At 50.6% G+C, this 27,778-nt stretch overlaps 1 protein-coding gene and 1 pseudogene across 5 annotated transcripts in view; both read left to right on the top strand.

The window, feature by feature from the left end:
* Positions 1–27,778, top strand: part of LOC101282806 (FYVE, RhoGEF and PH domain-containing protein 2) — a 53,815-nt gene that overhangs the window by 2,846 nt on the left and 23,191 nt on the right. For 2 of the 5 annotated variants that reach the window (XM_033424107.2, XM_033424108.2), the window contains exons 2-10: positions 1,000–1,244; positions 18,597–18,753; positions 18,945–19,078; positions 19,585–19,643; positions 19,887–20,033; positions 20,751–20,843; positions 26,273–26,352; positions 26,435–26,468; positions 26,914–27,006. In XM_033424107.2, coding sequence (XP_033279998.1) covers positions 18,665–18,753; positions 18,945–19,078; positions 19,585–19,643; positions 19,887–20,033; positions 20,751–20,843; positions 26,273–26,352; positions 26,435–26,468; positions 26,914–27,006 — 729 coding nt within the window. In that variant the 5' untranslated portion in view covers positions 1,000–1,244; positions 18,597–18,664. Of the gene's footprint in view, positions 1–999; positions 1,245–18,596; positions 18,754–18,939; positions 19,079–19,584; positions 19,644–19,886; positions 20,034–20,750; positions 20,844–26,272; positions 26,353–26,434; positions 26,469–26,913; positions 27,007–27,778 lie in introns of those variants that run through there. The other 3 variants (XM_033424106.2, XM_049715781.1, XM_049715782.1) reach the window with 3 other exon arrangements.
* On the top strand, positions 12,010–17,635 carry LOC117200616 (FYVE, RhoGEF and PH domain-containing protein 2-like; annotated as a pseudogene).

Consider the following 27,778-nt stretch of genomic DNA (forward strand, 5'->3'; position numbering starts at 1 on the left):
TTAAGAATCCGCCTGCCAATTCAGGGGACATGGGTTTGAGCCCCGGTCCGGGAAGATCCCAAATGCCATGGAGCAACTAAGCCCACGCGCCACAGCTACTGAGCCTGTGCTCTAGAGCCCACGAGCCACAACTACTGAGCCCATGTACCGCAGTTACTGAAGCCCGTGTGCCTAGAGTCCATGCTCTGCAACAAGAGAAGCCACCGCAATGAGAAGCCCGTGCACTGCAACAAAGAGTAGCCCCCACTCGCCACAACTAGATAAACCCCGCGCACAGCAACAAAGACCCAACGCAGCCAAAAAAATAAAGAAAGAAAAAAAAGAATGGGAACTTTAGGAAGACCCATATGCCCCAAAGTAGGATCAAACAAACAGTAGAGAATTAACAAGAAATATTACTCTTGGGAATTCCCTGGCGGTCCAGTGGTTAGGACTTGGTGCTTTCACTGTCGTGGCCCAGGTTCAGTCCCTGCTTGGGGAACTAAGATCCTGCAAGCCTCGCGGTGCAGCCAGGAAAAAAGAAATAAAGAATACTGTTGAGAATTGCCAGGTATATAGATCACCAGTCCCCGGGATCCTGTGGGGAACTACTGTTACAATGAAAAGAGAGAATACAAAATAGTAAGTACCCATTGTTGCAACTAAGTTGACATCACACAAACCAGGTCAGGAAGGAACTTGAGGTGATGCCAAGGCCAGCATGAGAGTTCAGGCCTCACCTGGGGAAGCGCAGGTGTCAGAATTTATCCTGGTATAAAGAAGATGGGTTTGTCTGGATGCAGGCTCCCTGTTGACTAGTTCTGAGCAAGAACGTTCTGGCTGCTGCCTCTGTTCACCTGCTTGCCTGGGGTAGGGGTGGGGAGCACTGGCCTTCCGTCTGTACTGAATTCCTGGGGTCCCATACTCACCTTAACTCAGGAATCACCTCTTGTCCTAATTAGGCTAAAAGAAGGTACATTATAACTGTCATCATCTCAGGAATTCTGGCATATCGTGCAGGTCACCAGATGTATTGGCATGCGAGATCACTAAGCCTTCTGGGAGAAACATGGAAGACAGCTAAGGGACCAATAGGTCCCAAGGCCTTGGGATGAAGCCTACAAGAGTGAAGACGGGGAAATGGGGCCTCTACACTCTGGGGAGACATGGTGTGTCACGGTGAGCACAGTACTCACCCCAGCGTCAGAAAGGATGAAATGCCTGGTTGGTGTTCTGCTCTATCGTCCTCCTCTTGGTGGAGAAAGGTGAGTCCATTTAAATCTCTTGTGCCCAATGTCTGTTTATCCTGAGAGGTGGGAAGAAGTTTTCTTCTCCTGCAGTGAAAATCAAACATTAATGGGCCATTGCCCCAAGTCTGGGTGAGTTTGGGGATTAAGACGATATCAAGACTTTTCATTCAGTGGAAGAATATTTAGCACTGAAAAGACATGAGCTATTGATATGGGCAATGACATGGGTGAGTCTCAAAAACATTATTCTAAGTGAAATAGTCCAGGCAAAAAAGAGCACATGTTGTATGATTCCATTTATATGAAGTTGTAAAACAGGCAAAATTAATCTGTGGGGATAAAAATCAGAACAGTGGTTACCTATGGAAGAATGACTGGAAAGAGGCATGAGGAACTTTCTGGGAGGAATAAAAGCATTCTTCATCTTGACTAGGGTGGTAGTTATGTGAGTAGGTATACTAGTAAAAGCTCACCAAACTGTACTCTTAAAATCTGGGCATTTTCTTGTAAGACCGTTATTCCTTAATTAAGGAAGAAATATTTCAGGACTAAGATTCTTGTTTCCTTTTAGTGGGTATCTAAGGGTTTTAAAGGGTCAAAATGTCTATTGCACACATTCATGTGAATTCTTACATAACTAGAAAAACAAAACTATTCCCTTCTCCACTGCTTCCCTATCAGCCTGTGGCAGAGTCTGTATCCTTATGTGCAGTGGTGTGCTGCTAAGTGTTTAATAACTGGCTTTCTAGGAAAAGAAAAGCCCTGATTCGTAGCACTTGCTGATTCACGTAATGTAAATATTCTCACCATGGCTGATTTCATGCTGCTAGTGAGATGTCACTGAGCACAGACTTGGGAAGAAATGGGTACAGTTGACTTTCGCAAGCCAGTAGGAGCCAGCTCCAGCACACCCCTGCGGCAAGCCTTTATTGCAAAGCTTCCGGGGAGTCTTGGCGGAGCTGAGGGAGCAGCTGTTAAGCGGTGTGAGGCTCTGAGGTGAGCAGCCATTTCCTGTTAGCTTGAACGTGAAGGATGGCAGGAAGGAAGGGACACTGCTCTCAAGTGGTCGTGTAAATACAATGCCGTTGTAAGAGGGGTCAGCCTTGCAAGATATGGCAGTTCAGCAGCTGTATAACTGGGGTTAGCAATCTGCTGGCAGCATTTGGATTTTCAAGTGAAAATATGGGTTATTTCATTTAAAATTCCTGAATTCTCTTGGGGAGAACAAAAAGCAAAATCCTGTACCAGGGAGACACAAGAGGGAAGAGATATGGGAACATATGTATATGTATAACTGATTCACTTTGTTATAAAGCAGAAACTAACACACCATTGTAAAGCAATTATACCCCAATAAAGATGTTAAAAAAAAAAAAAAATCCAGTACCAGAGGGCCTGCACTCCCTCCTGACAAGAACAGGTTGTAACAGGATAAAAGCTGCCCCCGTGAGAAGGGCATGGATTCTCCACCCGTCTCTGCATCTCAACAACACACCTGCTGCAACCATGGGTTTGCCTACACGGCTCTAGTTGGAATTTGAGTTTCTAAATCCTGGTTTAGATTGTGTAGTCTCTAAGAATTAGTTTGGTTTCTGGTAGAACAGTGTGTGTGTGTGTGTGTGTGTGTGTGTGTGTGTGTGTGTGTGTGTAGACTGTTACCTGCTGGGTGAGCTGAAGAATATCCATGCACAGCTACAATCCTCCCAGTTGGAGGAACCAGACTTGGCATCTTAGGGTACTCACGTTCACTCTGGGTGCTCTTGAGACACCAACGGACAACAGAACCTGGCCAGGGCATTGCCTGGACCCCTGATTCCCAATTCTCGCTGAACATTAGAATCACTATAGGAGTTTAAAAAAAAAAAAAACTCAGCCTAGACAGTTGACTAAGAATCTCTGGGGATAGAGTCTGGAAATCAAAATGTTTTAGGGAAGCTCTACAGATGATCCCAATATGTTTTTTGGATTTTTTGTTTTTGTTTTTGTTTTGTTTAATGAAGGCACCAGTTAAAGGTGCTTCTTCCTTGGACCAAAGGAAGAGTCAGATGTAGCATCCAGCTTAAGTTCTCTTTCCTCCTCAGGTTGTAGTTCCCAGTCCTTCCTATAAGAAAGGGGCAGGACAGTGAGAGAGGTGTGGCTTGCTCACCCCCACCGCTTCTGGGGACCAGGTAGAAGTTGCATCTCGTTCAGAAGACTAGGGCCAGGGTTCCAGCAGGGACTAGAGGCAGAATGAACTTTGGCTCGCAGTGAAGCTGGGTGCCCTGTGAGAGTTCAGAAGGGACAGAAAGTAAAAATGCCCCTTGAGTCCTTCAACCAATATTTATTGAGCACCTACTATGTGCCAAGCATTGTTGCAGTTACTGGGGATATAGCAGTAAGCAAAATAGACAAAAATGCCTGCTTCATGGAGCTGGCATTCTAATGGGGGAGACAATAAACATAATAAAGAAATCAGTATATGAGAAAGAGACAAGTGAGAAAAATAAAGCAGAGGAGGGGGACTGGAAATATGTAGTGGTATTACAATTTGGGGAGTATATAGGGGTGAGGAAAGCCCTTGGTGAGACGCTAACACTTAAGCAAAGATTTAAAGGAGGCGAGAGGGTGAGCCAGGCGGGTATATGGCAGAAGAGAGTTCTAGATCGAAGGAATGGCACATGCAAAGACCCTGAGGTGAGAGTTTGTCTGGTAGGTTGGAGGGCAGAGAGGAGGTCAAGTCCCTAGAGCAGAGTGAGGGGGGGATAGTGGTGGAATTGAGGTCAGGGAGTTGGGCCTTGTAGGCCATTGTCTGTGGACTTGGCTATGACACCCAATGACACATAAATTGGAGAGATCCCTAATGTAGACCAGACAAAGGTGGCCCTTGAAAAGTGTGGGGAAACTGAGGCTAGAGTCACGGACATTCAGTCAGCTTTCTTTCTGATTTGCCCTATGGGGGACTGGGACTGTGATGGGGGGGTCACTGAACTCTGAGATGGGTGGAAAACTGCAGGGTGTATGTATGTGTCACCCTGAGGGGCTGGGGCTTGGGGGAGGAGGCGGGACAGGGCTGGGGCTTGTTGGAACCTGGTCAAGGTGGAGGGCAGACGATGGAGGAAAGAGAACCCTACACTCTTCCACGACGCCTTCCTACATGCTCAGAGTGTCCTACTCCCTATTCAGGAAAGATTTGTGGAGGGCCTGCTATGTGGCAGGCACTGTGCTAACTTCTGGGACACAGAGACACATAAGCCAAGGTCCTGTCCCCTCAGGGTCTTGTAAAGTCTACAGCCTCTGGCACGATTTTAAGAGTGTCATTTGTCACATTCCCTCACGTTCCTAGCACTGGGGCTGTTTGCTGAAAGGAAAGAATGAAGAGAGAATCCTGGTGGGAAGAAAGAAGGAATCATGCAGCTCTTTGATGGGAGCAATGGATTTTAGTGGTTCGTTATGTAACAGTTCTCCCAGAAGTATGCAAAAGAGGAGCTCTGCGACAGAGAAGATGCGCTGATGGTGGATCTCCGGCGAGTGGAGAATAACTCCTGCTGGCGTGTGGGGAGATGGGCAGCAGTAGCTCAGGCGGGGAAGTGCTCATGGGAGAAAGGTCACCGGTGGGCAGGGCAGCTGGCTGTGCGGAAACAATCTGTTCTTTCTCCACTCGAAACCTGTCGATTCTCTCCAAGCCGCTCATGTTTCTCCAGCAGGCCTCAAGAAAGGCCCACAGCTGTTTGAAGATAAAAGGAGCCTGACCTAGGGTGTGAGGCCCCACCTGCTGGCCGTGTGCTCTGAGAAGCCGCCGCCTAGCACCATTCCTGGGCTTGGGCCTTCCCTTGCTGGCTCCCATCTGGCGCCTCCCTGCCCGGTCCCCGTTCCGGGGGTGTGGGCGTAGCTCGGCCTCCTGCGTGTTCCCTGTTAGGCCAGCCCTGCTGCTGCTTCACCCACCTGGCTGGCTCCTCATTCCGGCTTTCCCAGGACACCACCCTAGGTCCCACCTGAGGCCAGCTTCTGGTGACCTTGAGGCCTTCTTGAATAGCAGGACGGGGCCAGGGCCTGCCGCAAGGCTGGCCCAATCCCTGAGAGTACCAAGTCTGAAACTAGATCATTCACACGCCGAAGAAGAAGAAAGAGTTGTTTATGTTCCTCACTGACGTCCTCCTGGCCACCCACGTCAGGACTGATACGTTTGCTGTCTTGTCTTTCAGGCCTCTGCACCCCTAGAACGGACCTTCCCCTGGCTCACGTGGAGGGAGGTTGATTTTGCCACCCTGTGTTCCTCAAGGCGCTAATGGGCTCTGAATAATCACACCCCACGGACTGACAGTACAAATTAGGAACACCCAGAGCACAAAGGGGCGGGGGGCACACAGAAGGGGAAATACGGGAAGCTTCCTGGGAAGGTGAACAGCAGGAAGCTGGGCTGCCTGAGCCTGGCACCCAGGCCTGCTGATGGGCAGCCGGCAGCACCAAGCTCTCCCAAGATAGGAAGATAAATGCCAGAGGGACTGAACGGGAAAATGCTGGCTGTTTGGAGGAGGGGACAGAGGAGACTAGTCTATGAGGGAGGCGAGCTTTTTTCATCTCTCCTCCTCCAAGCCAGGGACTGCTGAGGAAAGCCCACCCCTCCACTGGCACTGGTGGTGTGGCCTCTGCTCATCGCGTGCCTACCCAGACAGCCCACACCCCCAACCCGGTCAGGGCCTCCCCAAGCCTCGAGCCTCCTAGGGGCTAGAAGACTGAGGGGGAGGGGGAGGCTGTGAGGGGAGGAGTGGCAAGGGCTGCACCAGACACTGGAGCAGGTTTCAGCCAGCTGCCGGCATCTCCCCTGGATCCGCGTCATCCCTCACTCACAGGCCTGTCTGTCACAGGCCATTAAGTTCTTGTCAGGTGCTATGTTAGGCTAAGGCTGCAGGCCAGGCTGGGGGTAAGGGGGTCCCAGGGAACAAGCCAGCCTGTCCTCTCTGGGCCTTGGCTCACTGGGGATACATGCTCCTCTGGGGAGTCCTCACTCTCCCCTGAAAAAGCCACACCCTCACACACCCCTGGAGATCACACATATGTCTCTCTCTCTCTCTCTCTCTCACACACACACACACACACACAACATCCAGGTCCCAAATGTTGACATTTCCTCCCTGGCAGCCCCTAAATGCCCTCTGCTGCCCCAGGGCTGCCAGTGAGAGGCCCTTTGGGTGCCCCTAGTCTGCACACAGAGCCCCATTTGCATCCCAGGGCAGAGCTTTCTTGCCAGCCAGCCAGCTTGTCTGCCATGTGACTGCCCAGCCCTACAGTTCCTGCTTGGGCATCCCTCCCTCTTTCCCTCTGTCTGGGCTGCAGGAACTGAGCTCTTCCATCCTCCTTAAGGCTTGAAAGCAGAACTAAGAGAAGAGAAAGCATGAGGCTTATCTATGCCAAGGACCCCAAAAGCCCTGAAATGGACGCCACCACTCAGAGATGTGTTCACGACCATTGAATCATGGCCTACTCTGCATAAATAAAATTCAGTTCATGTGAAAGCACCTCAGCTCAGCAGACAAAGCCTGCCAGGGACAGGCTCCTGGGGCCCCTCAGCCCATGTCCTGCCATTCCCCAGTCCCTAGACACTCTAATGTGCTGGACTCCCTGCCCTTATTCCTAGTCTCTCCCTGGTCTCTCAAGCCCACACCACTTCCTTCTGCTTTGAATGCCTTTTCCCACCTTCTCAACCTGGAGAGTTTACTCATCCTTCATCCTTCAGGCTGCCTCTGCTAGGAAGACTTCCTTGATAGCACCCTCTGCTCTCTGCAGACTTCAGTGCCCCTTCTTTGGGTGTTCACAGCTTCCCTGTTCAAAGCATTTCCCACATTGTATTTCAGTTGTTAACAGGCCCATCTTCCTCCTTAGACTATTAGCTAAGGGGCAGGGGACAGTGTTTAATCCATAACCTCTACCATAGGGCTGACACATAGTAGATGCTCAAGAAATACTTGCCAACTGAATGCATGACTTAATGAATGGGGCAGAAGAGATCCAAGTAAACAGAGAAGAACACCAGGTCTCTGAGGAGGGAAAGGAATGCCAACGGTAGATATCAAGGAAGGCTTCCTGGAGGAAGTAAATAAGCTGTTGACAGGGTGGAGACATTCCAGGCAAAAGGAACTGATTGGTCGGGGGGGGGTGGTGCAGGGGAGCCATAGAAAGGTCTTCTGTCAGGAATAACATTCACTGAGCACCTTCTCTGTACCAGGCCTTCCTCTAAACCCTTACACATGGTATTATTTAATCTTCACAACAACCATAGGAGATTGGCACTGTAATTATCCCCATTTCACAGATGAAGAAAGTGAAGTTCAGTTACTGGCCCAAGGAGTTTAGGTCAGATTTGATGAGAGAAGCAGAACAACCAGAAGTGATACAGAATATGGGATTTGACCTTATGCAATGGGGCAGCTACTTAAAGAATTGATGCTTCTGAGTCTAAAATCCTCATGGCAGGCAGTGAGGAAGGGAAGATGGATGTGAAATTGGGGAGAACAAGAAGGAACTGAACCATTGAGGAAAGGCTGGGACTCTGGAGGATGAACAGGCAGCCACGCTGAGACAACTTCGGTGACACAAGTGACCTGCAGAAGAAGTTGGCACCCTTTGTCCTGGAGCTAAACACATACCCGGCCTAGGACTAGACAAGCTGAAGGAGGTCAGCAGAGAACCCACAGATCTGCATCAACACGCGTGAACTGCAACACCGCAGGAGCCCTGCACCAACCACAGGAGCAAGCACGGCTGCTGCGTCCGCCCCTGCCACCATGGTCAGCTTGCAGGAAAGGGAATTCTGGAACTGTGGTTCAGCTTAGCTCAGCTGACACAGCCCAGAGCTACCACTCAAGGTCCCAACCCAGACCTACATGTGTATAAGGAAGAAATGGCTGGGAAGTTGATCAGAGCCAAACCAGGGGGTCTTGGCAGCACTCCAAGGAATTTGGGATTCCTTCTGTGGGATAACAGTGCTGATTTTCGAGACTGTGTGTTGAGTTGGAAGCGAAGGTGGGACATGCCCCTGGTGATGTCCTGAAGGTGTTGGGCATATTCAGGTTGGGATGGGAGACAGGAAGAGATGCCTGTGGAACCCTGAGATAGATTCTGAATTGAGTGGAAGAGGCTGTGTGTAAATGAGGGAACCAGAAGCTGAGCCTTGGGTGGTGCCCACAGGCGAGAAGCAAGTCAGGCAGAAAGGCTGGCAGAACTGTGAGGGCCGAGGTCAGGGAGGTGGGAGGACCAGGGAAGCAGAGCCCTGGAAGACATTTTTTGGGTGTGGGCATCTTGGCCCTCCTTCTTGGGCAGATGTAGCTCTGATGGTGCCTGTGCCATGTTTGGAGTTGGGCATTTAGTGTGGCCTCCTGCTGGTGCCCCTACCCACTCTCCCCACCTCTGTGAGGGGCAGGTCCAGATGCTGCTCTGGAAGCTCAAGGCGCTGGCAGCTGAGGGGTGAGATAAGCCTCTGGGCTCAGGGTGTGATGTTTGTCCATCCTGCATGCCTTCTGAGGCCCCACTGGGTGCAGGACACTGGGCTTGGCTGGGGACCAGCCAGGAAGCATGGGCACCTGGGCCCTGCAAGCCGGGAGCTAGCGTACAGTCTGGTGGGAGGCAGAGGAGGAAACTGGGCCCTGCAGTGGAGGAGAGAGGAGCACGAAGGAGGGTGGTCTCCCCAGACTTGGGAAGAATCCAGGAAGAAGTGGCATTTAAAGACGAATCCAATCAAGCCCCTAGATCTAATCACATTGACAGGAAATCCAGGGGCCAGCTCTGCAGTCAGCAGACTGTGGGACCTGTAGGGCCAGGAACCCAGTGTCCTCATAGCCATGTTGTGTGGGAAAACAGAAAGAACAAGTTGAACCTGTGGATGAAAAGTGAGTTAATAGACAGAACAGCCCATTGTAACATGTGGACCTTATTTGGATCCTGATTTTTTTAAAAAATGGTGATCAGTTAGTCTGCTCAGGCTGCCATAACAAAATACCATAGACTGGGAAGCTTAAAAACAACAGAAATTTATTTCACACAGTTCTGGAGGCTTGAAGTCCCTGATCAAGGTGTGGCAGGGTTCTGTTTCTGGTGAGGACTCTCTTCCTAGCTTGTAGACGGCCACTTAGTCTCAGGTGCCCTTTCCTTGGAGTGTGCAGGGGTGTATGTTGGGGGGTGGTGTGGAGAGAGAGATCTCTTGCCCGTCTTATAAGGCCACCAACCCTATCAGAATAGGGCCTCACTCTTATGACCTCATTTAGCCTTAATTACCTCCAAAATGCCCTCTTTCCAAATTCAGCCACAATGGAGATTAGGGCTTCAATATGTGAATTCGGAGGGACACAGTTCAGTTCATAGCAGATGACATTTATGAAGCATTGGCACTTTGCTGACTGGGTATTTGATTATATTGAGGAATTACTGCTAAATATCTCTTGGGGTATGATAATGGTAAAGTGTTTCACATATATACACATACATGTATATAACATGTATAATATATATGTATGCATGTATAGAATAATATTGGCATTATATGTACTGTGATATGTACACAGTACATTATATGTACATTATGTGTACATTTTTGCACACAGGAGTATATATATTTCCTTATTTTTTATTTATTTATTTATTTATTTCATTTATTTATTTTTGGCTGCATTGGGTCTCCTTTCCATCCCAGCCTCCAGTTTACACTCAGGAGGGCAATCCTTTTTCCTAGCTCCTATCATATCTTTTTGGAGATAATTCTACAGACAATACACAAATGTATGTACAAAACTACCTTCCTTTTTTTTTCTGTAAAATATAAATGGTAGCGTATAATGTTGTTCTGCATCTTATTTCTCTTTTTTCTACTTTATCTTTAAAATCATGTCAGATTAGTGCATAAAATTTCATACTGTGGGGCTTCCCTGGTGGCGCAGTGGTTGAGAGTCTGCCTGCCGATGCAGGGGACACGCGTTCGTGCCCTGGTCCGGGAAGATCCCACGTGCCACGGAGCGGCTGAGCCCGTGAGCCGTGGCCGCTGAGCCTGCGCGTCCGGAGCCTGTGCTCCGCAACGGGAGAGGCCACAACAGTGAGAGGCCCACGTACCGCCAGAAAAAAAAAAAAATTTCATACTGTGTAATGGCTCTACTGTATAAACGTACCGTAAATTCATGTAACGTTTAAGTTGCTGCCAATTTATGTGCTATCATAACCAAGGCTACACTGAATACTTTGTAGACCTAACATTTTTGCACACAGGAAGAAATATATTTGTATAGGCAACAGGAAGAAATGAGAACGCTGGATCAAATTGCATGTGCATTTAAAATTTTTTTAATTGATTAATTATTTTATTTTTGGCTGCGTTGGGTCTTTGTTGCCGTGCGCGGGCTTTCTTTAGTCGCGGTAAGCGGGAGCTACTCTTCGTTGTGGTGTGCGGGCTTCTCATTGCGGTGGCTTCTCTTGTTGCAGAGCACGGGCTCTAGGCACGCAGGCTTCAGAAGTTGTGGCTCGTGGGCTCTAGAGCGCAGGCTCAGTAGTTGTGGCGCACGGACTTAGTTGCTCCGCGGCATGTGGGATCTTCCTGGACCAGGGCTCGAACCCATGTCCCCTGCATTGGCAGGCGGATTCTTAACCACTGTGCCACGAGGGAAGCCTCCTTATTTTTTAGATATGCACCAAAATATTTGTGGGTGAAATCATCTGATTTGCTTCAGAATGGTCTGGGAAGGGGAAGTGAATGTGACTATAGATGGAGCCGGGCTGACCATGAGCTGATGGTTGTTTGTTGGGTCTGGGTTATGAGTTCATGGGGGTGCATCGTATTATTCTACTTTTGTATATGTTCTAAATTCTCCATAACAAAAAGTATAAACAAAAAGTGAGGAGGATTATTGTGATTGAGGGTTGGGGGGAGAAGCCAGGCATCTGCTAGAAGAAATTGCTCAGGCAGAGCTCTGAGGGAGTGAGGCTTTTGGGTGTGTGAGGCCCCAGTATTTCACAGGCACTGGAGCGTGAAGCTGTGCCAGGTGCTTCGGGTACCAAGATGACTGAGGCTCAGTCCCTACCCTCCAGGACAAAGACCAGTCTCAATGGAGGGCCCCGGCTCAGGGCAAGCGAGACCAGAACCCAGTGGGAGAGCCCTGAAGGGCCTGTGAAGCTTGAATAAGGGGAACAGAAGCAGTTATCATTGTTCTGGAAGTGCTGGGAGACCAAGTGGTAAAAGGAGGCATCAGGCAGAGACCACCCAGTGTGCTAGGAACAGGGAAGCCTGAGGATGGAGCATCAAGAATGTGATCATCCAGGCTCCCAACCAAATCTTTGCTGGAATTGTAGGAAACTGACCTTCGCTTTAGAAATCTGACTTCTTTTTGCGTTCTTACTAGGTGACTTTGGGCAAGTTACTTAAACCCTCTGATCCTCAGTGTTTTCTTCTGTAAAATGGGGATCGTAATAGGGCCCACCCCATAAGGTTGCTGTGGTATTAAATGAGAAAATATTTCTAAACCACTGAAAAGAGTTTGTGTTAGTTATTATTATCATCAGAGTTTCAGGGAGGAAGTTGCCTTCCCTTGGGGCAAGAAGGTGGAGACATCAGTTATTAAAATGAGAGAACCCCAGTGGGGAGGTGGGAACACCATATTACTCTTCTCTGCCAGCCCCTAATAGGTTTGTGATTTATTTTTAATTTAAAAAGCTGTTTTCTTACAGTGGTGAGCAGGGTCAGATGCAGAAAAGAAGTTGTAGAGAAAGGACCAAATAAAATCCACTGGACCTTGTGAGAAGGTGTGGTTGGCCAGAGTGGTGAGTGTCTCAGGCCAAGAGCCCAGTTCCAGAAACTCCCTCTAGGCTCCCATTGCCCTCTTGGGGTGGCTTCTGGAACAGGGGGTCTACAGGAGTGAAAGGTCAGGCCCCGTGGGGGTGGGGTGGGGCCCAAGCAGGCTCCTCCCTCTGTAGGGAGCACCCGCCTTTCCCCTTCAAGGCTGTGGCTCTGGGACCACTTCCTCTTTCCTCACTCTGAAGCAGGGAGCAGGCCTGCTGAGGCCTCAGGAAAAACGGGACTCCAGGATGCCTTAGCACACCTGTGACCCAGGTGGGGGTGGCTGAGTGTGCTGGTTGGAGACCTCTCTCCTTGCTTCAGGGGTAGCTGAGGACCACCTTGGAGGCCTGCAGGATGGAGGGGGCGAGTAAGGAGAAGCTGTCATCTGTGTCCAGTCTGGTGACTGCATTTGAGAATAGCAGGTACGGGGTAGTGGAGGTGGGAAGGGTCACCTTGGCCAACTGGCAGTCTCCCTCGAGCTCCTCTGCCCGCCCCTGGGCCCTTGGGCAGCCCAGACCCTCCCAGTCTCCAGGCTAAGGAGCAGGGCTGGGGCCACCTTGGACCCTCACAGTGAGCAGTTCTCTCTCTGGGCCCTGTCCTGCACACCTCCTCCTGTCTGGGCAGTGCCCACGTCCCTCGGCCGTGGGTTCCTTGGAGCATGGGAGAGTGTTGTTGGGGCACCAGGCCTGCGCAGGGGTGAGAGCATGTGTGTTGATGTGTTGGGGAGAGTCCAGACCTGTGTGTAATTATGAGTGAGCGTGGGTGGACCAGATGCCGTGTTTGGGCTGCAGAACTCCACCCGTTGTCCCTCCAGCAGAAATAATAGCTAATACTTATCAAGTGCTTACTCCCTATGAGTAGGATAACCATACAATTTATCATTCAGACCAGGACACAATGGAAACTGAATGCCATTAAATTTTTTTGGTGGGAGGGAGGGGACAATAGGAAAGGTTGAGACTGTCACAGGCAAACTGGGATATGTGGTCAGCCTACCTATAGGGTACTGTTCTAAGTGCGTTTGCTACTTATTTCATTTAATCATCTAACAGCCTATTAGGGGTAGGTTCCATCTCTATACCCATCTTACAGATGAGAAAGGGGAGGCACAGAGAGGTGGGGAGGCTTTAAGTGCTTTAAGTTCATGGGCAAGGAGCAATGCAGGGGCTTCCATCTGAAGGGAAAAGCCTGAGCCGGATGTGTAGAGGTCACTGTGTGTCTGTATGTGACATTAATCCATTCTGCAGGCGTTTCTTAAGCCCAGGACTGTGTTAGGGATTGTGACTGTTGTAAGTAGGGTTCTCTGGAAACAGTCTCTGGGGTAGAGATTTGCTTCAGGAAATTTGCTGGGGAGGCTTTTGGGAACAATACCTGTGTGGGTGAGGGAGGCAGCTTTGGGCACAGGGAGAGGTTGAACTGCCGAGCACTTGCCACAGAGGCTGCAGCCCGTCCCAGAGAGCTCTGGAGCTGGAGGCCTTTCAGGCTGTTCCAGGTGAGGCAAAGGGCTAGGTCTTTGTACCCTCACATGGACTAGTCATTGGATGTGGACTTGACCTTAGATGAGGTAGCTCTCTTCCGGAGAGGGCAATTCCCAGGGAGGGACCCAGTCAATAACCTGTCAGCCACCATACCACCAGAAGCTAGGGGAAGAGTGCCTCAGTGCTGAGGGGGTGTGGGTGGCACAGCACAGCATCGCACAGGAACTGTATCAGATGCAGGAGCCTAAAGAATGATCCCTGCCCGGAGGACTTCTGTCTTTGGTGCTAAGCTCATGGAATGACCATGATGCCAGGTCATGGACAATAGATATCCTGGGAGGGGCCTTGACGCTCTGCTGAGTGTACTCAGAGCAGGCAAAGCCTCCTGTGGGCTTCATGGTGGAGGCAGCATAGACGTGGACCTAGAAGGGCAGTTCAGCTTCCTGAGCGGGTGACCTGACCCTGCCTCTCCCAGAGGGCTTTGCCAGGCACGTTCTGTTCAGCACCGAGGACAGCTCTAGGCAGCACCTTCCTGGACCACCACCCCACTCAACACGCCAGGCGTGCCCGGTGGAGACCCTCAGCATGTGTGCTCTGCCTAGGCAGCACTTCTAGCAGGAGGAGGCAGCCCTCAGACCAGATGGGGTCAGAGGAGGTCTTGTCGGGAGGATGAGAGTCACCTCTTACTGTGTGAGGGGACCCATGCCAGCTGCCTTGGCCTGAGCTTTCTTGTGAGGCACTTCCTTTCAGTGCCTTAACTGATCTGAAACTGAGGGGTGAAGAGGAAACAGAAGCTGGCCTGGGCACTTGGGGAGAAATGCAGAAGCTGAAACCAAATGTAGAACAGAAAGCCTGAGACTCAGCTAATTCCGTGAGCTGCAGACCAGACCAGTGCGCTGAGGAACCGTAGTGCACTGGAGTGCCAGAGAGGAGCCATGGGGGACTGGGTCCCAATCCTCTCTCTGCCACCAACCAGGGTGTGATGTGGGGCAGGTCACGTTGACTCTCTGCACCCGTTTCTCCTTGACTCACATGTGGAGGGGCAGTTTAAGGCTCAGGCTCGGGAGCCAGCCTGCCTGATCTGAATCCCACCTCTGCCCCCCTCTTGCTGCAAGATCCTCTCTTTTCCTAGCTGCAGAATAGGGGTAATGAGAAACTTTCTCACAGAGTTTTGAAGATTTTGTACCTGTCTGGTCCTCCATTCCCCAGCCTGCCTTTCTTATAAGGGTGCCCACCCTGTGCTGTCACCACAAGCCCTTCCACACCAAAGGGAATGGGTCCCAGCCCAAGTCGTTGGATATATCCCTTGATGGTGGCCTCTGTTATCTAAAGAACTTAACTGGCCTACAAATCCAATAGGTAGGATAACAAAGCCACACTACAAAAGCTCATCCCTGGAGGGAGAGGGAAACTGATCCCAGGCTGGCTTTTCCCACCACTAGAGGTGTGCAGGGCGTAGCTCACACTGAAAAGCCCCAGCCTTATCAGCTCTGCCCTCCCTTTAGAGTGTTCCATGGCTCCCACCTTCCCTCGATATATCAGTTACTAGGATTTTAGGGGATTTCCTGCTTACAGAGACTTAAAACCAGGGGTGAGGTCCACAGGCGAGGTGATCTGGGAGGGCACTTAAAACCCTCTATGTGCAAAAAGAAGGGTTCCTAGCTGCATTTTAAACAAGGAAGTGTGTTGTTCCCCGGAAAACAAGACACAGTCTACACTGACTCATTTTGAAGACTGGAGTTCCCTCCAAGAGAGGTGTTGGGGAGGGAAGTAGAAGTCTCAGTGAGTTCTTCCTGTGCACCAGGTACTCAGAGGCCAGTAAACATCTGTGATTTGCATTAATTGCCCCCAAATCCCCACCAGAGAGGTGCTATTCTTCTCCCTACTCTACAGGCTGGAAACCCTCAGGTCTGCTGTCTTCTCCTCAGGACCCCGGGAGCAGCACCCGGAGTCCACGGCCTGGAGGCGGGCATCACCACCCTGGGTGCAGGCCTCCTTCGCCCACAGGGCCATGGGATAAGCCCACCGTGGAGGAGGCCGTGGACTCCGGGCCCAGGACGATCAGCAGGAGGTATCTGAGCTCCCTGAAGAACAAGCTGTCCAGCAGGGACTGGAGGAAATCTTGCCAGGCTAGGACCTGCCCTGGCCCCGGGACACAGGTGCCTGAGGGGTAGAAGTGGGGAGCTGGGTGGGGGCCCCTCCACTGACCTCCTTCCCACACATTCTCTCCCAGCCAGAACCAGCACTTCCCCAGGTGGGGTCTTGTGTGACCAGAGATCAGCTGAAAGCTAGATTCACACCCACCCCACCCTTAACGGCCTTTGATTAAGTGTCTACTATGCGCCCCGCTGCTGGCATTATTTCTCATACCCCTCACTATAGGAGTCTTTTAGGCATGGAAATTGAAACTCAGACAGCTTAAGGAACTTGTCCAAGGCCACACAACTTGGAACCTAGTACCTTTGCCAGGGGCGGCCTCCATTTACCCACTGAAGGAGGCAACAGTGCCAACTAGAAATAGAGGTCAGCGCTAATTCCTGCCCTTAGACTCATCCTGGGCAGGTCACCTCCCTTCTCTGGGTTTCAGTTTTCTTGTCTGTGGAATTTAAGAGCTCGGCTGCACGAGGCTGTGCACCCTGGAGCCGGACTACCAGGGTACACGTCCCAGTTCTTCTGCTTACTATGTGACCTGGGGCAAATCTCTTTAACCCCTTTGTGCTCGTTTCCTCATTTATAAAATGGGGATGGTGATCATAGTAGTACATACTATGTATACTGGTTATCAGTTGCTGCATAACAAACTACGCCAAAATGTGGAGACCAACTAGTTTATTATTTCTGACAGTTTTGTGGGTTGATTGGAATGCTATTGGATGGTTTTTCTGTTGGTCTCACTTGGAGTTTGTCTTAGTCAGCTCAGGATGCCATAGCAAAATACCACAGACTAGGTGACTTAAACAGCAGAAGTGCATTTTCGCACAGCTCTGCAGACTGGACATCCAAGATCAAGGTGCTGGCAGGGTTGGTTTCTGGTGAGGCTCCCTTCCTGGCTTGTAGATGGCCATCTTCTCACTATGTCCTCACACAACCTTTCCTCCATTCACATGCTCTCTTGGTGTCCCTCCCTCTTCTTATAAGGACACCAGTCTTAGTGGATTAGGCTCTACCCTTCTATCTCAATTAACTTAATTACTAAAGGCCCTATTTCCAAAATATAGTCACATTGGAGGTTAGGGCTTCAATGTATTGATCTGGGGACACAATTCAGTCCATAACAGGGTCTCTCAAGTGGCTGTAGTCAGATGTTGGCTGGGGTGGGAATGCCCAAGATAGCTCATCTCCCAAGCCTGGTGCCTGGGCAGGGACAGCTGGAAAGCTGTCCTGAGCTGGGATGCTGGCACAGCTGGACCCCTGGCTCCCTCTCATTGTAGTCCCAGGGCCTCTCCTCTCCATGTGGCCTCTCCATCAGGGCAGCTAGACCTCCAGATGTGGTAGTTCGTGGCTCCCAACAGAGCACAAGTGGAAGCTTCCAGGCCTCTTAAGGCTTAGGCCCAGAACTGGCACAGCCTCACTCTGCCCCATCCTCTCAGTTAAATCGATCCCAGCGCCAGCCCAGATGAGCTGCAGGAGGGCATGAATCCTGGGAGGCATGTTTCACTGGGGCATCTTTGGATACTGCTCCCATCAGAGGAGACCAAAGCTCTCCTTCTCCTTCTCCTCCCAACTCCCCTGCAGGAGCCTGAGGAGAAGAGGATCGTCCAGGAGCTGCTGGAGACAGAGCAGGCCTATGTGGCACGCCTCCACCTGCTAGACCAGGCCAGTGGCCAGGACGCCCGCTCCTGAGCCCCAGCACCTGGGTGTCCTCACCTCACCCCTGCTCTCCCTTCTGACCCACCTCACAAGAGCTGAGAGTTAGGACCTCGGGGTTTGATTCTAGGAAGCCTTAGTCTTTTTAACTCCATTGGCTGGAGTTCAGGCAGAAATCGGGATTTAGCTCATTAGCGCCACTCCTGGTTCCACCGTTAGTGCCTGGGCTGGTCTCACAGGAGTGGAGAACACACCAGCCAATCCTTCCAGGCCCCACACAGCATCCTCATCTGTCATTCCAACTCGCAACATCGGAAATAACCAGCACTAACTGAGTGTTTCCTACTTGCCCTGCCTTGGGCTTTACACCTATTAACTCGCTTAATCTTCACATCAGCCTGCTGTGTGATGATGGCATCGTGGTTATGCAGGAACCCCTCTCTGTTTTCAGAGATGACTACTAAAGTATTTAGTGCTGAAATTAGTATCTTGCCAAAGAAATGCCATGATGTCTGGGATGTCCTTTAAAATTCTTTGTTAAAAAAGAATCTTAGTAATTGTTAAGTGCAGGGACAGATATATAGGGGTTCGTTATTATATTCTTTTTATTTTATGATTGCTTAAAATTTTTTGCAATAATTTTTTTTTAAAAAAACAACCCTGTGAGGTTGCCTACCATCATGCCCAGTTTTTTCAGATGGGAAAATTAAGGTATAGAGAGGCTAGGTGACTGGTCCAAGAACACACAGCTAGAGTAAGTGGTGCGGTTGGAAATCAGACTCAGGCGGGCCAGCTCCAGATGGTCAGTCCTTACCGCTCTGCTGTAACAGTTCCTGGGTCGAATGACCTTTTCTTACCTCTCTGAGCCTGGATTTCCTCCTCTCTAAGATGGGCCATTGACTGTCCCTCCTCCCCCACGCAGGGTTGTGAGAATTAAATGAGATGAGACATGCACGGAATCTTGGGCAGTGCTTGGCATGTGGCCCTTGTTATTGTTACATGAACAAGCATCAGGTGGTTATTGAACGCCTGTTGTGGGCCTGACACTGTACTGGGCCTTTGGGGAAATCCAATCCGTGGGAGAGAGCAGCATCTGCCCTCAGGGGCTCACAGTCTAAGGGGGAGTGAACCACACACATGTGTGAGGATGACACGCCCCCCTATACCTGCACCCAGAAGTGCTGCAGAAAGGCTGTGTTGGGGGGTGAGGGGAGCCTTACCTAACCTGACCCTGTCTGGAGTTAAGAGAAGAGGTCCCCAGACTGAGGGCAGTACCTGGTGCCCCTCCTGCAGGACGACCACCCCCCGCATTGGCGACGTGATCCAGAAGCTGGCCCCCTTCCTGAAGATGTACAGTGAGTATGTCAAGAACTTTGAGTGAGCAGTTGAGCTGCTGGCCACCTGGAGTGACAAGTCTCCACCCTTCCAGGAGGTTATCACCCGCATTCAGGTGAGGTTGGGGTGGGGGCGGGGCAGAGCCTGCACTGCCACCCCAGTGTGCAGTGGCTCAGGTTCCCCAGTGATTTGGGCCACCTCCCTGGCTCAGTTGCTGCGCACTCCCCCGACCCTCAGGGGCAGCCTGACCTACCCCTTCCCCCCTCACCCCCACGCTCTCCCTCCCCCCTCCCTCCCCAAGAGCAGCGAGGCCTCGGGCAGCCTGACTCTGCAGCACCACATGCTGGAACCTGTGCAGAGAATCCCACGCTACGAGCTGCTGCTCAAGGAGTATGTCCAGAAGCTGCCAGCCCAGGCCCCAGACCTGGCTGATGCCCAGAGTGAGGACACCCCCAGGGAATCCAGGGGGTTGGGGAGGTTCGAGCCACTTCCATAATTTATGGAGCACCTGCTAAAATGGTTATGATGACCATCAGCCATCAACATTGACCGCTGATACTTTGTAGACATTGTCTATAGTATCAGCCACTTTTTTATAGACATTAAGGCCCAGAGAGGTTAAGTGACTTGCTGAAGATCACACAGCCAAAAAGGAACAGAGCTGGGATTTGAAACCATGCCTTCACCCTCTGGATCTGGGGGGCAATGAAAGTCACAGAAGCCAATGGCCTAAGCCCTGTCTTTTGGTGGCTTCTAGTCTCTCCGCTCTGGGTGGGAAATGGCCCCCATCATCCAAATACCTCATGTGCCAGGCTACAGGGGAAGGCTGCTCCTGGGGGTGCTCATGGCAGGCCCTGAGGCCACTTGATTAAGCCTCAAGGACCTCCTGCCTCAGCCACAAGCCCCGTATTTTCAGGGGGTAACTCTGGCCCTGCCCCCATTTCAGAAGCCCTTGACATGATCTTCTCAGCCGCTCAGCACTCCAACGCAGCCATCACTGAGATGGTGAGCATCCCAGCCCTCAGAATAGAAGCAGCAGGCATCCCCAGGGGCCCTGTCACCTCCTCTCTGCAGCTCTCAGCCTCCCCCAACCCACCCAGGTCTCTGTATCTCCTCATCCCCTGATCCTTCCTCACGACACCTGGCCCACCTCCCCCTCACACCCTGTCCCTGTCCACACAAGGCAAACCTTCCAGAAGCAGGCAGGCCCTGCCTGGCCTCGGCTGAAGGTACACCTCCTGTCCCCAGGAGCGGCTGCAGGAACTGTGGGAAGTGTACCAGCGCCTGGGCCTGGAGGACGACCTAGTAGACCCCTCCAACACCCTGCTGCGCGAGGGCCCCGTCCTCAAGATCTCCTTCCGCCGCGTCGGCCCCATGGAGCGCTACCTTTTCTTGGTAGGGGGATGCTGGGGGGCCTGCCCCACACTGGGGAGGGAAGTCCACGGGCCCTCTGCCCCAGGTTCTGCCTGCCTGGCATCTACCCAGCTGGCACTGCAGGATGAACAGGGACGAGCCTGCTTCTCTATCCTTCTCTACTTTGGCACCCAGGTGACTTGGGACAAGTCACGTGCTACCTCCAGGCCTCAGGAATTTCTAACTGAGGGGGTTCCCAGACATGCCCTGGGAAGCAACAGAGTCAGAATTTGAACCCAGTCTGTTTGGCTCCAAAGCCTGTGGTATCAATCTATGCTCTAGAGAGTGTACAGCAGGAGGGAATTAGGTTGGCTGCTAGGAAGAACTGCCCTGGTTTGCACTGAAGAAGCCAGGGTGTCTCCTGGAAACTGGTCCCACCTGAAGGTTTTGGGGAGGGAGCTACAATCTCTCATAAGCCCCTGCCACCCTTGGCCCCTGTGAGAAAGGCCTCGTAGGTTTCTGAGGTCTGATGTGGTCCCTTGATGCCCACAGGTAGGGCAGTCCTTCAGTGACCTACCTGTTGGATTGGGGCTAGACAACCACTTCCTTATCACACCTGTGAGGTCCTGTGAGCTGGCCCAGCAGGTGGCGAGAGGGGAGGGAGACCCAGTGGGGCTCAGCCCACGCCCAGGGAAGCCTGCCTGATTGTCCTTCCTGCCTTTGCCACTGTGCACACACTCATGCTTGTGTCTCTTGCAGTTCAACAACATGCTGCTCTACTGTGTACCCAGGGTCATCCAGGTGGGCGCCCAATTCCAGGTCAGGACCCGTATCGACGTGGCCAGCATGAAGGTAAGAGGCACCCCAACCACCTTCGGGCTTTACGCCAAGGGTGGGACCGAGTATGCGGAGTAGCAGGAGGGGCCAACCTGGGTCTCAGGTCCGGGGCAACATGAAGGTGGAAAAGCTTTGGGGTTAGATCTCTCCCACCTGGCCTACCAGCCTTCCTGTCCAGGGCCCTTCCCAGCTCCCAGCTTTGCTCTGCTTTCCCTACCATCTACCCCAGTATTTTGAAAACTTTAATACATGCATGAATCCCCTGGGAGTCTTGTTAAAATGTCGGTTCTGATTCAGGAGGTCTGGAGAGGGGCCGGAGATTCTGCATTTCTAACCAGCTCCTGGGTGATGCCAGTACTGCAGCTCCCCAGGCCATACTTTGAGTAGGAAGGGTCTCCACTTTCAGCTCAGCTGCTGACTTGGGTGTGTCCCCATCCAGAGATGGCCACAAATGGGCGGAGACAGCACAGCAGTCCATAGTAGTGCCCAACGACTGGGCGGTCACTGTGGGTTGGGTTGGGCCCTAAATCATCCCACTGGATCCTCTTAACAGCCCTGTGATGTAGGGGCTGTTATTATCCCCTGCATTTTTTTGGTTTTTAAAAATCTTTAAAAAATAATAACTTTATTACCTAAAAATATAGATAATACACATTCCCAAATCAAACTATATCAAAAATATATGCAATATATATTGCATATATATACACCCCATCCCCTAGTTCCCCTTCCTGGAGGCAGCCTTTGCTTCTTGTGAGGCCTTCCAGAGGTAGTCTTTGCATACACAAACTAATAATATATTCATTATGGCTTCCTTACTTTTGTTTCACATAAACAGTGAGACTATTTTTCACATACACTATTCTGCACTTGACTTTTTTAACTAACTACTAATTCTAGAGGTGCTTGGAAGTCAGTTCATTAGGAGCTTCCTCATCCTTTTGCATAGCTGCGTAGCATCCCAGCATGTGGATGTACCGTAATTTGTTCAGCCAATCCTCTACTGACAGACATTTAGATTGTTCTCAGTTGTCAGTGTCTGCAAATGAGACTGCAGTGAATAACTGTGTACAGTATGCCTGTGTGTAAGTATATCTGTAGTTAATCCCACTTTTAAAAGGAAATAAAGTGGTACGTCCAGACAATGGAATATTATTCCGTGATAAAAAGAGATGAGCTATTAAGCCATGAAGAAACATGGAGGAAACTTAAATGCATATCACTAAGTGAAAGACGCCTATCTGAAAAGGCTACATATATACATACATACCATGTATAATACTATGTGATTCCAATGATATGACATTCTGGAAAAGGCAAAACTATGGAGACAGCAAGAGGATCAGTGGTTACCAGTAGTTGGGGGAAGAGAGGGATGAACGTGGAGGATTTTAAGGGCAGTAAAACTATTTTGTATGGTACTATAATGGTAGATAACAGTCATTACACATTTATCCAAACCCACAGAATTTACAACACCAAGAGTGAACCCTGATGTAAACTATGAACCTTGGGTAATAATGATGTGTCAGTGTAGATTCATTGATTCTAATAAATGTACCATTCTGGTGGGGGAATCGTATTAATGGAGGAGGCTGTGCATATGTGGGCTCAGGGAGTATATGGGAAATCTCTGTACCTTCCTCTTAATTATGCTGTGAACCTAAAACTGATCTTAAAAAAAAAAGTCTTTTTTAAAAATAAAAAAAACCCAAGGCCCAGAAAGATTAAGTAACTTGCTTGGGGGTCACACAGCAAATCCTGGTTTGCATGATCAAACTCAGGTACAACAGAGTCCAGAGCCTCTGTACCTAACCAGCATACTATACAATCTCCTACTAAGGCTTCAACCTGGAAAGATAAAGCATAGGGCGGAATTGAAGGCATAGTGGAGGAAATGGGAGGGGAAACTTCTTGACAGCCCCTCTAATCGCTCCTGAGTCCTGGTGGCTGGGGCTGGAAGAAGCAGAGGTCAGATCTGGCCTATCTTGGTACCCTTCCATCTCCCCCTTCCCTATCCCTATTGACTCCCCCTCCCCCCACCCATCTCCCAGGATCTGCAGCAGGAGAGAGCTGCAGGCAGAACTCGAACCAGGATACTTCCGCCTCTGGAGAACCCCTGAGCCTCTGAGAGCCCCCAGCAGGAGGGCCTTGCCCCTGCTGCTGACTGGGCTTGCCTGGCGTTTGGGGCTGAATCAAGGGCTTGGGGGTGGGGTGTAGCTTGCGGGTGATGAGGGCTGATGGAGGGACTTGGGCACCTTCTGGGGCTTCACAGCCCGTCCCCCATATCTCAGCTGACTGAGTTCCTCTAGGAATGCAGCCCCCGCACCCTGCGTCATCCAGCTTTCCTAACTGAAGTGGCCAGAATGTCCCAGAGGCTAGGGTGCGTGCAAGCTTGTACGTCTGGGAGTCTTGGTGAGTGAGACTGAGAAAGGCAGGTTATGGAGAGTTAAAGACAGAGAAATGGAGACAGGCAGCCCTGTCTTAGGACTGGCAGAGACCCAGGCATAGAAAAAGAGAGGCAGAGATTGACAGATAGAAAAGCCAAGAAATATGGAGACCACAACAGACTATCGTAAAGAGAAAATACATAGAAATGGGCCTGACAGTGTCAGGTGCTCAGGGTATGTGCCGAGGGCTCCCAGGCCCAGTGTGTGCTGGGTTCCTGGCGTCTCCAGTCCCAGTGAACATAGTCCCTACAGGGCGTGTCTGGTGCTCTGGTGGCCGTACAGCGCCCACTCCTGGATGGCATGGGCCTGGCAGGAGCAGAGCTGTCCACCTACCCGCATTTGTGCAGGAATCATTTCCTGAGTCTAAGGTTTGGAGGCGGGTCTGACCTTTGACCACCATGATGGCTCCCACTGGCCGTGACCCCCTGGCCTCCTCCTTCCTGAGTGTCAAGGAGGCCTAGTTCTCAGCAGCTGATTTGCCCCCCAGGGTCTGACTTGGTCCTATCGTTGTGCCATCCTGTACAGGGCCAGCCTGGGAAGAAGGAAGGGGTAAGCGTACATATGTACTCAGCGTCTCCATGGACAACTGTGCAGGTTGTGCACTGTGCAAGCACACCTCAACTAAGATGAGCACACCTCAACCACAGACAACAGCATAGATTGCATATTTACAGTTCTCACTGTCCGGCAGATGGCAGTCAAGTGTCTGGTTCAACAAACCAGATACTTGACTGAATGTTACGCCAGTTTGCCAACAGATGTCAGTAAAGTGTTTTGAGGAAGGGGTGTCTTTCTCTAATTAGCACAAAGGCACTGTGTGGGCTGGCAGGAGCCTGAACCGGCCAAGTCTGGTGGTTGAGCCTGGGTATTGCGGAGCTCGGGGAATTGTCCTCTAGAAACCTTCATCCTGCCCCTCTGCAGAGGTGGTCCCTCAGGTCAAGGACTCTTCCCACTTCCCCTTTTTCTGTCAAAAGCATCATGTTTCTTCCTGGCCGTGGACTCCAGACCTTAGATTTCTCCCTTCTTTTCTCGCTCCCCTCTCCTTCACCCAGTCAGGCATGGAGTCTTGCCAGATTCCAGATACTGTTCCCCAGGTAGAAACCTTTTCTCTCTCCAGGCAGGCATGGACCACTCAGGGTATCCCTCCCTAACTGGCCTCTGGGCTGCTGGTGTGTCCTATTTTCCCAGCCCTTCGACCCTTATAAATAGCTGCTGGAGTGGCTTTCCCAAACACCTGTCTCCACAGGAGCTTCTCCATTTATAAACCCTTAGAGCCTCCCCATTGTCAAGGGTATCAAGTGCAAATCACATCAGGCCCCTTCTAGAGGGAACGGACTGGTTCTGTGGGCCCAAGAGGTAGACTAGGCCTAACATGAGGAAGGATGTTCCCAGAGTCATGCTCTCTGAGGTGTGGTGGGCTGCCTGAAAGTGTGCCAAGGCCTGGTCACCTCGTGGCAGGGAGCCCGCAGAGGGGCCCACATGTCAGGTGGATTCAGTGACAACAAAGTTCCTCCATGCTAGGCCCTTGGGCTCTAGGTCTGTATCTTAGCTTCCCTTTGTGACGCTGTCTCCACATTGCCTGGGAGAAGTCTGTGCTTACTGGGCTCTGGGAGTGGGGTGGAAATAGATGTGCTTCTGCTTTACCCTTGGGGACCAAAAACCGTAATTTGAATCTTCATTATGCTCTTTAGATGCTGTGTTTCCTCAAGCAGGTCTCTTGCCCTCTCTGATCTTCATGTTCTCATCTCCCAAATGAGGGTGATAATATCTACCTGTCCAGACTGCTGTGAAGATTTTCTTTAACTTTTTATTCTGGACACTTTTAAGCTGAGAAAATGGTACAATGAACCCCCATATACTCATCACCTGGCTAAAACTGGTTTACTCAGCAATCCCCTTCTTAATCCCCTTTTCCAATGGATTATATAAGAGCAAATCTCAGACACATAGTCATTTCACCTATAAATACTTAAGTATGTCTCTTTAAGAAATAAGAACTCTTTTTTTTTGCCCTAAAAGTTGCCAACAGTACCATTAGTACATCTAACAAATTAATGATAATTAGTTAATAACATTAAGATCCCTTGGTTTTCCTTGACTGTCTCATAATTGTCTTCTCACAGCTGATCTGTTTGAATCATTTGTAATATGCTTCTTACATCCCCTTTTATCCATTATACCTCCCTCTCCTAGTTTTTCTCTCATTTATTAGTTGAAGAAATCAGATCATTTCTCTGGTAGAGTTTCTCACAGTCTGGATTTTGCTGACCGCACCCCTGTGGTGTCATTCAGCATGTCCCTCGGTCCCACATAATTCTTGTAAACTGGTAGGTAACCATAGATTCAGCTGTGCCAGGGGACTGTAGCTGTTGACAGGTACTGCCTTCAGGGGCACATGATGGCCATTAAGCATTAGAATTGATTAGTGGGTTCAGCAGTTGTGCTGATTAAATGAGAACATGTGTGGGGTGCTCAGTGGCTGTCGCATAGTAAATGCTCTGTGACGGGTGGCTTTCATAACGGACTCGGGACCTGTGGAGTTCTGGGACAAGGATGGTAAAAGACAGGAAGTGGGGCGGGGGCCTGTTGGATCTGTGAATTGGGTGATCAATTCCTTCATTCACTCTATGGGGTAAAAGGGTCTTGTTCTAGGCCGTACATCTGGTCTTGAAAAAGCTGTGTCCCCAAACCCAGTTTGTGACCCAGTTTCCATTTTGGGTGACTCCTTTGTCAGGAGCCGTCACCCCTACCTCACACTGGGCCAACTTATCTACTAAGGTTCCAGGAGCCCTAAGTCCCCTTTGCTGTACAGGGTGAGGCCAGATTGCAGGCGCATTTGCCTGGCTTGATGGGATTAGGGAGCAGTTGAACAAGCTCCCTACCCTTGTCTCTAATTTGAATTGTCCTTGGGGCACAGTTCACCTACCTCCCTGCCACAGTACCTGGGGGGCGGGTGGGCGAGTCTGAGCAGTCTCTCCCTCCCATTCCGAGCAGGTGCGGGAGCTGACTGACGCCGAGTTCCCCCACTCCTTCCTGGTGTCCGGGAAGCAGCGCACCCTGGAGCTGCGGGCCCGGTAGGCAGGCAGGCTGAGGGCCGGGTGAGATGGGAAAACTGGGAGGGGCTGCTCTCCTCAACACCTGTGTTCACTTTCCAAGCAGGTCCCAGGAGGAAATGATCTCCTGGTTGCAGGTATCAGAATGCTCCAGGGCCCCTAGGATTCTGATCTCCCTACCCAGGCTGCGGGGGAGAGAGGGATGCTGTGTGTGTGTGTGTGTGTGTGTGTGTGTGTGTGTGTGTGTGTGAGTGCACACCCGCCTGCTTGCTCCCTGTTCTTCCTCAAAGTTGCTCTATAGTAGTTGGAGTCAGACCTGGGTTCAAATCTTGCTGCCTCTCACTGCCTAGCTGGGTGGCCTGGGGCGAGTCACTTAATGTCTCTGAGCCTCAGTTTTCACATCTGTAATCTGGGGCTAATATTTTCTCCTCCCTTAAATCAGGCAATGTACACTTAGAATCTAACCCCTAGCACCCAGTAGGCTTTTAGCAATGTTTGTGGAATGTGTAGATGGATTCACGGATGAGCAAGCCCTTCCTGCCGCCCCCCAACCACCTCCCTGTGCTCTGCCCCTTGCCCCAGGCCTGCCAAGCGGCCATTGACCAAATAGAGAAGCGGAGTGAAACCTTCAAAGCTGCGGTCCAGAGCCCTGAGGGAGACACCCAGGAGCAGGAGGTAAATGAAGGCTCTGTATCCCTCCTGGAGCCGCCAGCCTTACACAGGAATGATTCCCTCTCTTTGTTCTACCTAGGCCAGCTTGGAGGGCTGGAGAGTGTCATCCACCATGAATGATTTGAAGGGATCAGGGGAAGCTTACACACGCCAACATCACCCTACTCAGAAACTCAATGCCAAAGATTCCCCCATTAGCAAAAAATTCCTTTGGGAGGCTTTATGTGCAACTACCGCTAGGAAGGATTTTACATCTATATGTATAACTCGGGCTGTGGGGGTGGTGTGTGTGCAGGTTTGGGTTTTTCTTTTTTCTTTTTTTTTGCTATCTTTCAAGAGTTCTTTATTTATCTCTATTAGTTCATGCTCCAAGGGCAGGGACTGGTCCTCAGTTTGAAAGAATCAGAATTGACTATGTCAGCAAACAAAAGCAAATCAGTCTCTGAATCTTTTATAATGTGCAGTGAGTATGTCTGCCCTATGCTCTAGAGAGACAACATCTATTTTCAAGGCTGATAGCTATAGGAAGATTCTAGAAAAGACAGTCCAGAAAAAAGGAAACACAAGAGACCCTAGGAGAACTGTCTCCCAACATTTATCTTTTTTTTTTTTTTGGAATTTTAAAATTTAATTTTATTCATTTTTTATACAGCAGGTTCTTATTAATCTATTTTATACAGATTAGTGTATACACGTCAATCCCAATCTCCTAATTCATCCCACCACCACTCCCCCACCCCCGCCACTTTCCCCCCTTGGTGTCCATACGTTTGTT

Source organism: Orcinus orca, chromosome 10, assembly GCF_937001465.1.
Source record: "Orcinus orca chromosome 10, mOrcOrc1.1, whole genome shotgun sequence".
Classification (NCBI taxonomy): domain Eukaryota; kingdom Metazoa; phylum Chordata; class Mammalia; order Artiodactyla; family Delphinidae; genus Orcinus; species Orcinus orca.